Here is a 12629-nt window from a genome sequence, read left to right as displayed (position 1 = left end):
GATGCTACTGTGGCATTAAAAGAGAGATCTACTCATTACAACCTCTGTATTCTGATATTTAAACTAAGATTCATCTTTAAACAAGAATGTGTCCACAGTACACGGATGCCCCACTCGCACTATCATTTTCTATGTTTAGTGGACCGTGAAATTGGAATAAATTCTTTTATTTGGCATTAAAATTAGAATGATCTTATCAAAGGGAACATGTATACTAAGTTTCAAGTTGATTGGACTTCTACTTCATCAAAAACTACCGTGACCAAAAACTTTAACCTGAAATTTGCACTATCATTTTCTATGTTCAGTGAACCGTAAAATTGGGTTCAAAACTCTAATTTGGCATTTAAATTAGAAAGATCATATCATAGGGCACATGTATACTAAGTTTCAAGTTGATTGGACTTCAACTTCATCAAAAACTACCTTGACCAAAAACTTTAACCTGAAGCGGGACAGACGGACGGACGGACGAACGAACGGACGGACGGATGAACGGACGCACAGACCAGAAAACATAATGCGCCTCTACTATCGTAGGTGGGGCATAAAAAGATCATAGTGATAGTTATTGTGCATGAACTTTTGTTTATTATCTTCTCTATGCCCCTAAATAGACTTAGTAAATATAAATGAAGACTCATAATCCTCACAATATATCCACACAAATTTTATAACAGAATGCACTCAATAGAATGAAATTGAGCATGAAAATGGGGAATGTCAAAGAGACAACAACCCAATCAAAAGCAGAAAACAGCCAATGGCCCACAATGGGTCTTCAATACAGCAAGAAAAATCACACACTTGGAGGCAGATTTCAGTTGGCCCTTCAACAAAATGTGTACTATTCCATAAAAATGGACGTATAAATACAGTTTTTACCACAGAAGAACAGCTATAATAGCTCAGCCCTGAACAACCAAAATCTGAGTGGACAAAAGCTCCCCAACAACATTTGTGTATAGAATGTCCAGAGGTATATTATTATTTGGTCATTATTAATTGATAATATCTTATCCTCTTTATACTTTGTATCTACACTATTTATCTATGTAAATATATTTACAATAGGTCACTGGATAAGGTCAATTTCACCTCAGATATAATCACACCTGAAATCAATTTCACTCATTCCACAGGTAAAAATTGAAATATGAAACAATTACCCTGAATAGAATTATAATTTAGGCTATAAAAGATGATATACCAATAATTTTGTCAAAGTTGACTTTATTGAAACCCATAAATTGAAATATCTGATGACATAAGGCAAGAAATGAATGTATAAAATGGAGAATATTTCAGAGACAACATTTAAGCTAATTAAACTCAGGTAAATGTTCATTTGTCACATGTGTAAATAAGGTGATATATATGGCATTAAATACCCTTAAATTAAGTGATAATTTTCAGGACCCATTAATCATATTAACAATTGATAAAGATAGACAACACAGGACTTGAAACTATAACTTGGGTGGTTATCAGATATCTTTAAAAACCTTTAGCTGCATTAACTCTGTCAAATCAGGGATCAAATTATAATTTTTGATATAATAAGGCTATATGTATATCTATCAAATTTCATTTTTGACATGAGGAACCTATATTAAATAACAGGGTCTATAGTTCAAATCAACATATTGGTTGGGGTAAAACATTAAAATACAACAATAAATATAATATAGTTTTTCTATCTCCTCCGTTTCTACCCTGATCATTGTGAAATATGAATTAATTGACTACAGAATGCAGTGTATTCAGCTAACCAAAATTACCAAAGTGATATGTGGGGAATACAGCAACCAAAAATCACAAATAATCATAAGGCATTCTAGGTGGTAAACATACAATATAGCCTTCAACCAAAAACTTGTACTTTCTTTCAACTTTTTACCTATAGAATATAATAAGGAAATGTTCTCTGATTTCAATGGTCAATGATATAACTTCCTCTTTTAAGCAAATTTTTTTACCTTTATGTTCCTTTCCACTATTAATTTCAAAATTTCAATTATACATTACTGATAGAGTGGGGTGCGCATATTCGCCAGGGACACAATTTCGCCATTTTATAATTTTGAGGTGTAGAGTGGGGTGCTCATTTTCGCCGGGGACACAATTTCGCCGTTTAATGATTTTGAGGTGTAAAAACTTCAAAGGATGGCTGAATTGGAAGAAATGTACCCGTAAATTATATTTTTATAACAAATATAATATTTTTTTAAACTGAGACAAGATTGCGGCTCCTACCGAAAATGACCGAAAAACGGACAACGATTTTCGAACAATTTCCTGAATAAAAAACACGATTTCAAAGAAGTATTTCTAAGTAAATGTTTGACTGAATGCCCTAATTTTGAATTCTTTATACCTTTGAAATGTCTGCTATTCATCTATAATGCAACTGATTTGATAAAAATTGTTTAAAGCTGCGGTTATTTGGTTTTAAATAGATGTGTAAAAACTGCGAATATGTGTCCCCCATTGACAAAACATCCGGAAATTTCAAACACCCTTTAATCTAACTTTTCAGATGATTTTCTTAAAACAAACCGGTTTTCAAGCTTAAGTATATTTTGCATTTGAAGTTATCTTCATATAGAAATATCAGTATACTTCAAAAACATTTAGGCCTGAACATAAACTGTAGAAAACATGGAAAGATGTGGCGAAAAAGGAGCACCCCACTCTAAATACTTCATAAGATGGCTGAAATGGAAGAAATATGCCGGTAACTTAGATTTTTATAACAAATATGTTTATTTTTTAAACTACAACAAAATTGCGGCACTTACCGCAAAGGACTGAAAAACGGCCAAAGATTTTCGGCCAATTTCCTAAATGAAAAACACGATTTCAAAGAAGTATTTCTTAGTAAATCTTTGACTGATTGCTCTTAATTTCAGTTCTGTACACTTTTAAAATGTCTGTTATTGCCATCTATAATGAAATTGATTTGTAAAATATTGTTTAAAGCTGCAGTTATTTGGGATTCATTAGATGTATAAAAACGGCGAATATGTGTCCCCCATCGACAAAACATCAGGCAATTTCAAACACCCTTTAATCTAACTTTTCAGATGAATATTTTCAAACAAACACGTTTTCAAGCTTAAGAATATTTTGCATTTGAAGTTATCTTCATATAGAAATATCAATATACTTCAAAAACGTATTGACCTGAACATAAACTGTAGAAAACATGGAAAGATATAGCGAAAATGAGCACCCCACTCTAGTTGTTTCTATAAATCTTCATGACTTTCAATTCTTTGTTGAAATCATTAAATTAGTTTTGTTGGATGAAATATCAAGATCATTAATTTTCTCAGAAGGAGTATCAACATCTGAATCTGTTTGTGACAAATTGTTATTAGTTCATGTGTATTTGTTTATCCTAAAATTGCCCATTTGGAACAAGATATTAGTATTGATATACTTCATCTTTATCAACAAAGTTACGATAATGTTTTCAATTATTTAGATAAAATATTCAGACTTATATTTTAAGCCTGATGTTAACATGTATTGCTCAAACTTGAAATTACAATGATACATACAGGTCAAATAAGTTATCTATCTGATATGACTTTTTTCAAATTAGTGACCACCTAGATATTATGATAACAAATTTAGGTAAGTTTGAGTTACTTCCCTTTAAAGATTGAACTTATCTTTTGATTTATATGCCTATTCCAAGTATCTCAACCTTATATTCTATGTATTTTGTATTAAGCTTCAATTTATTCTTTGTGATATTGATGACCAAGTTGTCAATGTAGTTTGTCTACATCTAGATCTACCAATATAGATCAACTTACAGGAGGTAGTTTGTCAATAACAATCTGAACACATCACTAAGTGTATCAAAAGTAGTACAGGGAAAATATCTAATTTTCTTTATTATAATCTGTAAAATTCTAAAAATTACAAATGCCATTTTCAACATTCTTATGCAGTCTCACATGCTCTAGTTGCATACAAAATTGCTCAAAAAAAAACCCAGTGATATTGATGATGGAATTATTTGAATTTATTTTAATGTTTTTTGCATTTCCGATTCATAAAAAAACGGTTCATTTCATACTTCTTCCTTTGTAAAGTAAATTGTGTACATAAAAAGCATTACAAAACAAAACTCTTACTTATTCTGTTACATTTAAGAGACACTTACAGAGAATAGATTATGATGAACATGCCTCCAAACAGACATGTACACAATAAAATTATTCCATACAATTAGTATACTAGTAGTTGACCTACCGATTATATAACCAGAAAAATAAACCTTCTAAAGCCAAGGCTCCATGTTGAAGGCCGTACATTGACCTATAATGGTTTACTTTTAAAAATTGTTATTTGGATGGAGAGTTGTCTCATTGGCACTCATACCACATCTTCCTATATCTACTTACCATAAAAACTTGACATTTACCTATAAAACATTGCAAGGATCTCATATACCAGATATAGTTATTCTATTTACTCATAAAAAGTGAGAAATTCACATGACAAAAAAACCTCCAGTTTTATTAAACAATGGCTTATCCATGACAATGAGTTAAAGAAAAACTCACATGACTCTACTTGGGTTTTTGAAATCATATAAAAAAAGATAAAAATCATAACAGATACTTAAATAATGATTGAGGCCAAAAAGAAGACATTTGTATGTATTTCCCATAGTGTCCTATGTTAAACTAAGTCCTCCCCTGGAGGTCATCTTGGATGATGGATCGACTACAAAGTCACAACACTTGGGCAGCACCTCATAAAGAACATTCATGCTATGTTTGGTTTCATTCCATTCAGTGGTTCGCTAAAAGAAGACATTTGTATGTATTTCCTATAGGGTCCTATGTTAAACTAAGTCCTCCCCTGGAGGTCATCTTGGATGATGGATCGACTACAAAGTCACAACACTTGGGCAGCACCTCATAAAGAACATTCATGCTATGTTTGGTTTAATTCCATTTAGTGGTTCGCTAAAAGAAGACATTTGTATGTATTTCCTATAGGGTCCTATGTCAAACTAAGTCCCCCGCTGGCGTCCATTTTGGATAAATGATCGGCTACAATGTAACAACATTTGGTCAGCACCTCATAAGGAACATTCATGCAATGTTTGGTTTCATTCCATTCAGTGGTTCTCTAAAAGAAGACATTTGTATGTATTTCCCATAGGGTCCTATGTTAAACTAAGTCCTCCCCTGGAGGTCATCTTGGATGATGGATCGACTAAAAAGTCACAACCCTTGGGCAGCACCTCATAAGGAACATTCATGCCATGTTTGATCCATTCCATTTAGTGATTCTCCAGAAGAAGTTCAAAATGTAAAAAGTTAACGACAACGGACGCCAAGTGATGAGAAAAGCTCACTTGGCCCTTCGGGCCAGGTGAGCTTAAAATATATAATAATTATGGTATTATTATTGTTTTATAATAAACACAATTTTACTTACTTTTTCATCTTTTTAGCATTGTATTTGACATAGTATGCTGGCTGAAATAACCTCTCTGGTTCTTGTTCATATTTTAGAGGCAACTCTTTTGTAAAGAACTGAAAATAAAACTCAAATCATGAGATAGTTCCATAAAGTTTTAACAGAAACATATTTCAACATCTTGTATGATAAGCTAAAAAATGTAGGCCAGTCCAGTCAGGTTAAAATTAGTGTAAATCTTATTTTTAATTAAATCCACACTAGTGTATAATGGGAGACAACTCTTAATGGTAAAATAACAAAATTTATATGTATTCAAGTTTTACACTTAAAAACAAGCAGCAATGAAATAACAAACAATTTAATACTAAAAATGATTCTTTCAAATCTAATTTAAAGCTTCAGCAGATAGATACACAACAGAAGACAATAATTAAGGATAAAAGAGGAAATAATGTGAAGTCAGCTGGCTTTAGTTTTCATTGTACTAAAGTCAGTAAAAGTGATTGGTGGACCTCCATAATCCATCAATGATATCAATTAATTGTTATCCTTTCTACAATATTGACACCAATGATAAGTTTGTTACTGTATTGTTTTGTTTGTCCTAACCAATGGTGAATTTCAGACATATAATTTTTCCAATAGTGTAAGAGAGACAACTCTTACCTTTAACATCCCTTCCATATCTAATGACATCAGATAATCTTGACTAGATTGAAGTATTGCAATTCCCAGTTTAAATATAATATCCATGCCCTGTAAATGAAAAAATAACACATAGTAACATTAGTGACATTTATCTGGAATTAACAGGAATAATACAAGTTAGCCTCAAACAATGTGAATGTCTGACTCACATATTGTTTATGAAAAGTTCAGAACAGTATAGAAATCTGGACTACATTTATAGTTGCATGTTGTGACATTTTCTCGTCTACACATCTATTAATTGTGTCATCTCCAGCATATTTTTGCTGTCTGAAATGTGTTTTTCTATAGATCATTTTATGGGTGTGATCCTTTATCTCCTAGAAATGAAACGGAAGAACATTAAAATGATGTACCTTTATTGAAGAGATCAAAATTATATAAAAAAGCTTAATTTCAATGGAATTATGGAACATTAAATGATGATCTATTGCCATATCTTTGATTTTTGTTTAGACAATAACAAATTCTTACCTCTGATATAAATAGATCCATCACACGACAAGCAAGAGACAGTGACAATGTTGTAGCAAATAAAGTAAGAAACCATGATGATGCATACATTGATGTGTAAAAACCCTGAGACTGAAAATGTAAGTACAAGGCTGGAAGCAGGTCCTGAAAAACATTGTTATAATTCAAACATTAAAATAATGTTTTGTGGTTAGTTATTAAGCTTTTTCAATACTTTGTAACATAACTGTTATGAACTCTCACATTTCAATTTTTTCTGAAACTTAAAAATTGTTCAGTAAATTTCTTTTTCATGTAACATAAGACACAGTAACAGTGGACATTATTTTTCCACTTCTGACAGACTTAAAACTTACCTGTATTAAACATTCTAGTTTGTACATACACAAACTTAACTCTGCCATACTAGGTTTAAACAGTTCTCTGAGACGATAGTCCTGCATTAATTTAACAAGTACTGCAAAAGCCTCTTCTTCAGGCATCTGTAAAGGAGCCAAAAAAATCAATTTCAAAGCTAATATAGAAAATTTCCAAAAAATAGTTATTTATTTAGATATAGGAAGATGTGGTATGAGTGCCAATGAGACAATTATCCATCCAAGTCACAATTTATATATGTAAACCATTATAGGTCACGGTACAGTCTTCAACACGGAACCTTGGCTCACACCGAACAACAATTTATAAAGGGCCATTATCAGTTCCCAATAACATCTATGAAAAATCATTCATTTTTTTTAAATAACATAATTATACATTCCTATCAATGTTTGTATTAAAGATAAAAACTTTATCTAAAAAATATAAGTCTTTTAATGATCCAGTACATGTAATCAATCATAAAATCTAAAGTTATGTTTCTCTAATGATACATTTGTTTTGGCTAACTGATGTATGACTGTTTAAAGCTGCACACCATGAATATAAATCATACACTGTTTTGCTTGTTACATGCTTCCATAATAAATTCCCTTTTATTACAACAAATATATGTTTACAACTCGGATATGTTTTTTTTCATAGTTCCTGTGGTGTTAAAAAGGAGATCTTCCTAAATTATTTCACTTATTAAATAGGGATTTTGTATGATCACCTTGTTCAAGCATTATTAATTACCCATACTATTGTTATAGTTGTAGACAGACAGACACATACCCACCCAAACTTTGTTTGCAGAGGGTATAACCAATGACTGCCATATGGTCTGATGAAATTGGTTCAAAAAATAATATCTTTGCTATAAGAGCTTTTATAAATATCTACATTAAATATATTGAGGTGTATATCGTGTATATTGTAAAACCTTTAACAGGTCACATTGATATCATTTTTACCTGCATAAGTAGTAAGCCGACAATAAATCCACTTCCTTGACAATAACCTACTTCTCTGTCATGGAGGGAATATGCCTAGAAAAATAAACAGGGTTTTCATTTAAATGTCTTTAAAAGTACACTTTTCTATTTAATTATAAACCAAAATCTTAAAATTGATACACTGTTCCACACCATGCAGAAAAAAAACTAAAAATCCTGAGTTTATTTCAAAGCTTTCAAAATTTGATTAAAACTTTCTATTTTAAAGATTTCTTAAATTAGAACCCTTGATAACTACCAAGGGTCTGGAAACAGCGATATTTGCCAGTCATGTCCTTAGATGAAAGCTGTTTGTCCTAAACGGGTCATTGGGATAATTTACAGCACTTATTTCTGTCATTTCATTGACTCAATGTTTGAGTCACACCTGACATTGATCACAAGCTCAGAATAATATTTTTAAAGAAATTAAAATTCCTTGACAAGTGTTTTCATTGTTTGATTACTTTTCATCAGAGACAATCATCAATTCTGATTTAAAATTAAACCTTAATTTACGTAGAAAAAAATATTTTGGCATGAGTGACACATGTGCTTTATTTACAATGTAGTATGCATGTGTGAAATAATCTCAAATTAAATATTTAATCGTAAAATACAAACAAACAACACAGATGGATTCATGACAAAATTGTGTTTTGGTGTTGGTGATGTGTTTGTAGATCTTACTTTACTGAACAATCTTGCTACTTAAAATTATCTCTATCTATAATGAACTTGGCCCATAAGTGACTGGAAAACATTTTGTAACAAGAATGTGTCCAAAGTACACGGATTCCCCACTCGCACTATCATTTTCTGTGTTAAGTGGACCGTGAAATTGGGGTAAAAACTCTAATTTGGCATTTAAATTAGAAATATCATAGGGAACATGTATACTAAGTTTCAAGTTGATTGGACTTCAACTTCATCAAAAACTACCTTGACCAAAAACTTAAACCTGAAGCGTGACGAACGGACGGAAGGACAGACAAACGGAAGGACAAACAAAGACAGAAGGATGAACAAACGAACGCACAGACCAGAAAACATAATGCCCCTCTTCTATCCTAGGTGTCACTGTGGCATAAAAATTTACAAACATTTACAAAATTTATGAAAATTGTTAAAAATTGACTATAAAGGGGAATAACTCCTTAAGGGGTCAATAGACCACTTTCGTCATGTTGACTTATTTGTAGCTTTTACTTTGCTGTACATTATTGCTGTTTACAGTTTATCTCTAATCTATAATAATATTAAAGATAATATCCAAAAGCTGCAAAATTATCTTAAAATTACCAATTCAGGGGCAGCAACCCAACAACAAGTTGAACGATTGGTCTGAAAATTTCAGGGCAGATAGATCTTGACTTATTGAACAATTTTATCCACAGCTGATTTACTCTAAATGCTGTGGTTTCAGAGATATGAGCCAACAACTGCATTTTACCCTATGTACTATTTTTAGCCATGTCGGCCATCTTGTTTCGCGGGCAGGATTATCGGACACATTTTTTAAACTAAATACCCTAATGATGACTGTGGAAAAGTTTATTTAAATTTGTTTTTGGTAGTTTCAGAGGAGAAGATTTTTGTAAGATTACAAAAATTTTCAAAAAAAGGTTCAAAATTGACTATAAAGGGCAATAACTCCTCATGCTGACTAATTTGTAGCTCTTTCTTTGCTGTACATTATTGCTGTTTACAGGTTATCTCTATCTATAATAATATTCAAGATAATAACCAAAAAGACAAAATTTCCTTAAAACTACCAATTCTGGGGCAGCAACCTAACAACGGGTTGTCTGATTCATCTGAAAATTTCAGAACAGATAGATTTTGACCTGGTTAACAATTTAATCTCTGTCAAATTTGCTGTAAATGCTTTGGTTTTAGAGTTATAAGCCAAAATCTACATTTTTACACTATGTTCTATTTTTAGCCATTGCGGCCATCTTGGTTGGTTGGCCAGATCGCCTGACACATTTTTTAAACTAGATACCCTAATAATGATTGTTGCCAAGTTTGGTAAAATTTGGCCATGTAGTTTCAGAGGAGACAATTTTTGTAAAAGTTTACGGACGCTGGACATCAAGTGATGAGAAAAGCTCACTTGGCCCTTTGGGCCAGGTGAGCTAAAAAGCTGATGATTTCCTGTCTATTTGATAAACTAATTGAATCCTGGAAATGAATCCTGAATTAATCATACTTTAATACTATCGCAAATTTCTGGTTTTAATTTCCTCAAATTGAAAGAAACATAAGCAATGTCTGAGAAATATACCATTTTGAGTCATTAAAATCATTTCAATTTTAAACTGTTGCCTTCCCTAAACTGTTGTTGAAGGTAAGACATTTACTTAGTAAATGCAATGAAACAGCAATACAAGTTCATTAATGCTACAAATCTCGTTTGATATCAACAATTTGAAATGGGGCACCAACTTTTCATTCATCATAAAATGACCTAAATTGTGTGAAAACATTTCTGGATACTTGGTAACTACTTTTGAAATTTTTACCTTCATAACATTAAATAAACTTTCTTGTCCCACACCATCTTTCTCCTTGAAGAACTCATGGTCTGGAAATGTTCTGGCAATGTCCCGTCTAATGTATCTCTCACTAGGGGACGACTCTCTCATATATTCTACATACATCTGCTTGTGTGGAGAGCTGTGCACATTCAGTAATAGCTGCCATGCCAACCCTCTGAATGGGTGGGGAATGCCCTTTCGCACAAGTTCCTTCAAGAAAAATACTGTATTTATATAAGTGATATTTTCAAAAAAATAAATTTAAGCATACTAGTGCAAACTGTAATGGTATTACAGAGAAATAAAATTAAGCAATTGGTTCACAACATAACAAGTAATATTAATATGAAAGAAATCATTGTTCCTCGAAAATTAAAAAAATATATACAGAGTAAAGAGGACCTGAATCTTTGACTCTTATGTCTCAAAATCAATACATACCTGTCAACCTGTGAGGATGAAAATGCAGGTCATGACCTGCATTGAAGAATCAAATCTCAGGTCATAACGCGTACAAACTTTTTTCGAGCTGAATTTCAGTATTTATGGTACATTTTCTTATAATGTATATCAAAGATACCAAAACATCAATGCATGTTCACTTTGTTAAGTCATTTTAAATCTTATTAAATATTATTTCATTGCACTTTTAATGATTTTAATAAATTTGTGTAACTCAGTCTTATGTGCTTTACTTTTTGAGAATAAATACTACAATCATCAAACACTAGAATTTAAGGCAATTCTCAAATGGTTTTTTTTATCTTTATTCCTAAATGTTTGAGTATCCTTTAACAATAAAGTTTTCAATTGGCAAGGAAATTAGACTATGATAAAATAAAGTAATACAGTTAAAGGAAGTATAAATGTAAAAAATATTTTCAACTTTTTAAAAAAAAATTGTATAAAGGTATAAAAATAATGAAAAGTTATTTTTCAATATGTATTTGAATTTTATATTTTTATGATTTAATCTTTTTCACCCATAAAACGTAAATATAAGGAATAATTTTGAATGGTGACAAATAAGGGGAAGTAACTCTAGTTCAGTTTGTAAACGAATAGTGCAATTTATTTACGACCTAAAGCTAAGGTAATTGGTGTTAATTAACAGTGTGTTTGACACCAAAGCTGTCAAGTGAAGCCATGCACTTAATGGGTCACTTAATTTAACAGTTTACATAGCTAGATGAACTTCCTGTTCATGGAAGAATTACGAATTTGCCGGTATTTCAAAGGAATATTACTTATGAAATCAATCTGAAGGCTAAGAAATACGGGTGAAATCGGGTCATTTTCGGAATTCCCGGGTTATTTCAATGACCCGGCGGGTGTTCCGGGTGACCCCTCAGAATTGTGAAAATCTCGGGTCACACCCGCAGAATACGGGTCAGTTGACAGGTATGTCAATAGGCTTTGTAATTTTTTACTATGTGCTACTTTAAAACTTTTATTTAAGGAATGACTGTAATATTTTTTCTGTCTATGACGACTTAACATTATGAGTTATTTTAAAGTGTGCACCACATTTTTTATGTTATTTCGAATAGACAGATAAAAATATTACAGTTACATTTGTATTTCAATATGATTTAATGGTAAATTCAATTTTAAACCAGAGTAAACCATGAAAAAAACGTTTATGACGTCACTGTCACATGACTAAACTATGTCTATAAGCTGATAAAAAAAAAACATCAGTCAATCAGAAGAGGCGTTACATCCAAAATCAAATTGTTAAAATCTAAATACCACAAATGATCTCAGGGAATCACATAGGAACAGCAAACTTCACATTACATTTCTACATTTTCAGTGTGGTCTATTTGTAACAGCTGTTACGTTGCCATTTGACAAATAAAATTGACAGGGTTAATGTCTACCTTTTATCTTCCCTGTAGATAAGTTTCATTTTTAGCCAACTAAGGAAATTAAAGTTATCACTCAGAACATGAGAGCCCAACTTTCCCCTTGAAAAAACATATTATACATGTAAGTAGCAGTGGCCATGAACTTTGACCTATTAACCTAAATATTTTAAAATAAGCTTCTTCCCCTTCCTTATGTATTGAATTATTAACATATGTTTCTAATTTAT

General features: G+C 31.6%; 1 protein-coding gene across 19 annotated transcripts in view; it reads right to left on the bottom strand.

Moving 5' to 3' along the window:
• Positions 1-12629, bottom strand: part of LOC139512971 (ecotropic viral integration site 5 ortholog-like) — a 59194-nt gene that overhangs the window by 23801 nt on the left and 22764 nt on the right. For all 19 annotated transcript variants that reach the window (XM_071300977.1, XM_071300998.1, XM_071300981.1 and 16 more), the window contains 6 exons: positions 10517-10741; positions 7971-8045; positions 6993-7118; positions 6637-6780; positions 6121-6210; positions 5470-5567 (listed from right to left, as the gene is read on the bottom strand). In XM_071300977.1, coding sequence (XP_071157078.1) covers positions 5470-5567; positions 6121-6210; positions 6637-6780; positions 6993-7118; positions 7971-8045; positions 10517-10741 — 758 coding nt within the window. The remainder of the gene's footprint in view (positions 1-5469; positions 5568-6120; positions 6211-6636; positions 6781-6992; positions 7119-7970; positions 8046-10516; positions 10742-12629) is intronic.

This window comes from Mytilus edulis, chromosome 2, assembly GCF_963676685.1.
Source record: "Mytilus edulis chromosome 2, xbMytEdul2.2, whole genome shotgun sequence".
NCBI classification, from domain to species: domain Eukaryota; kingdom Metazoa; phylum Mollusca; class Bivalvia; order Mytilida; family Mytilidae; genus Mytilus; species Mytilus edulis.
The sequence above is the reverse complement of the archived record's forward strand: the minus strand, read 5'-3'. Positions and strand labels throughout refer to the sequence as shown.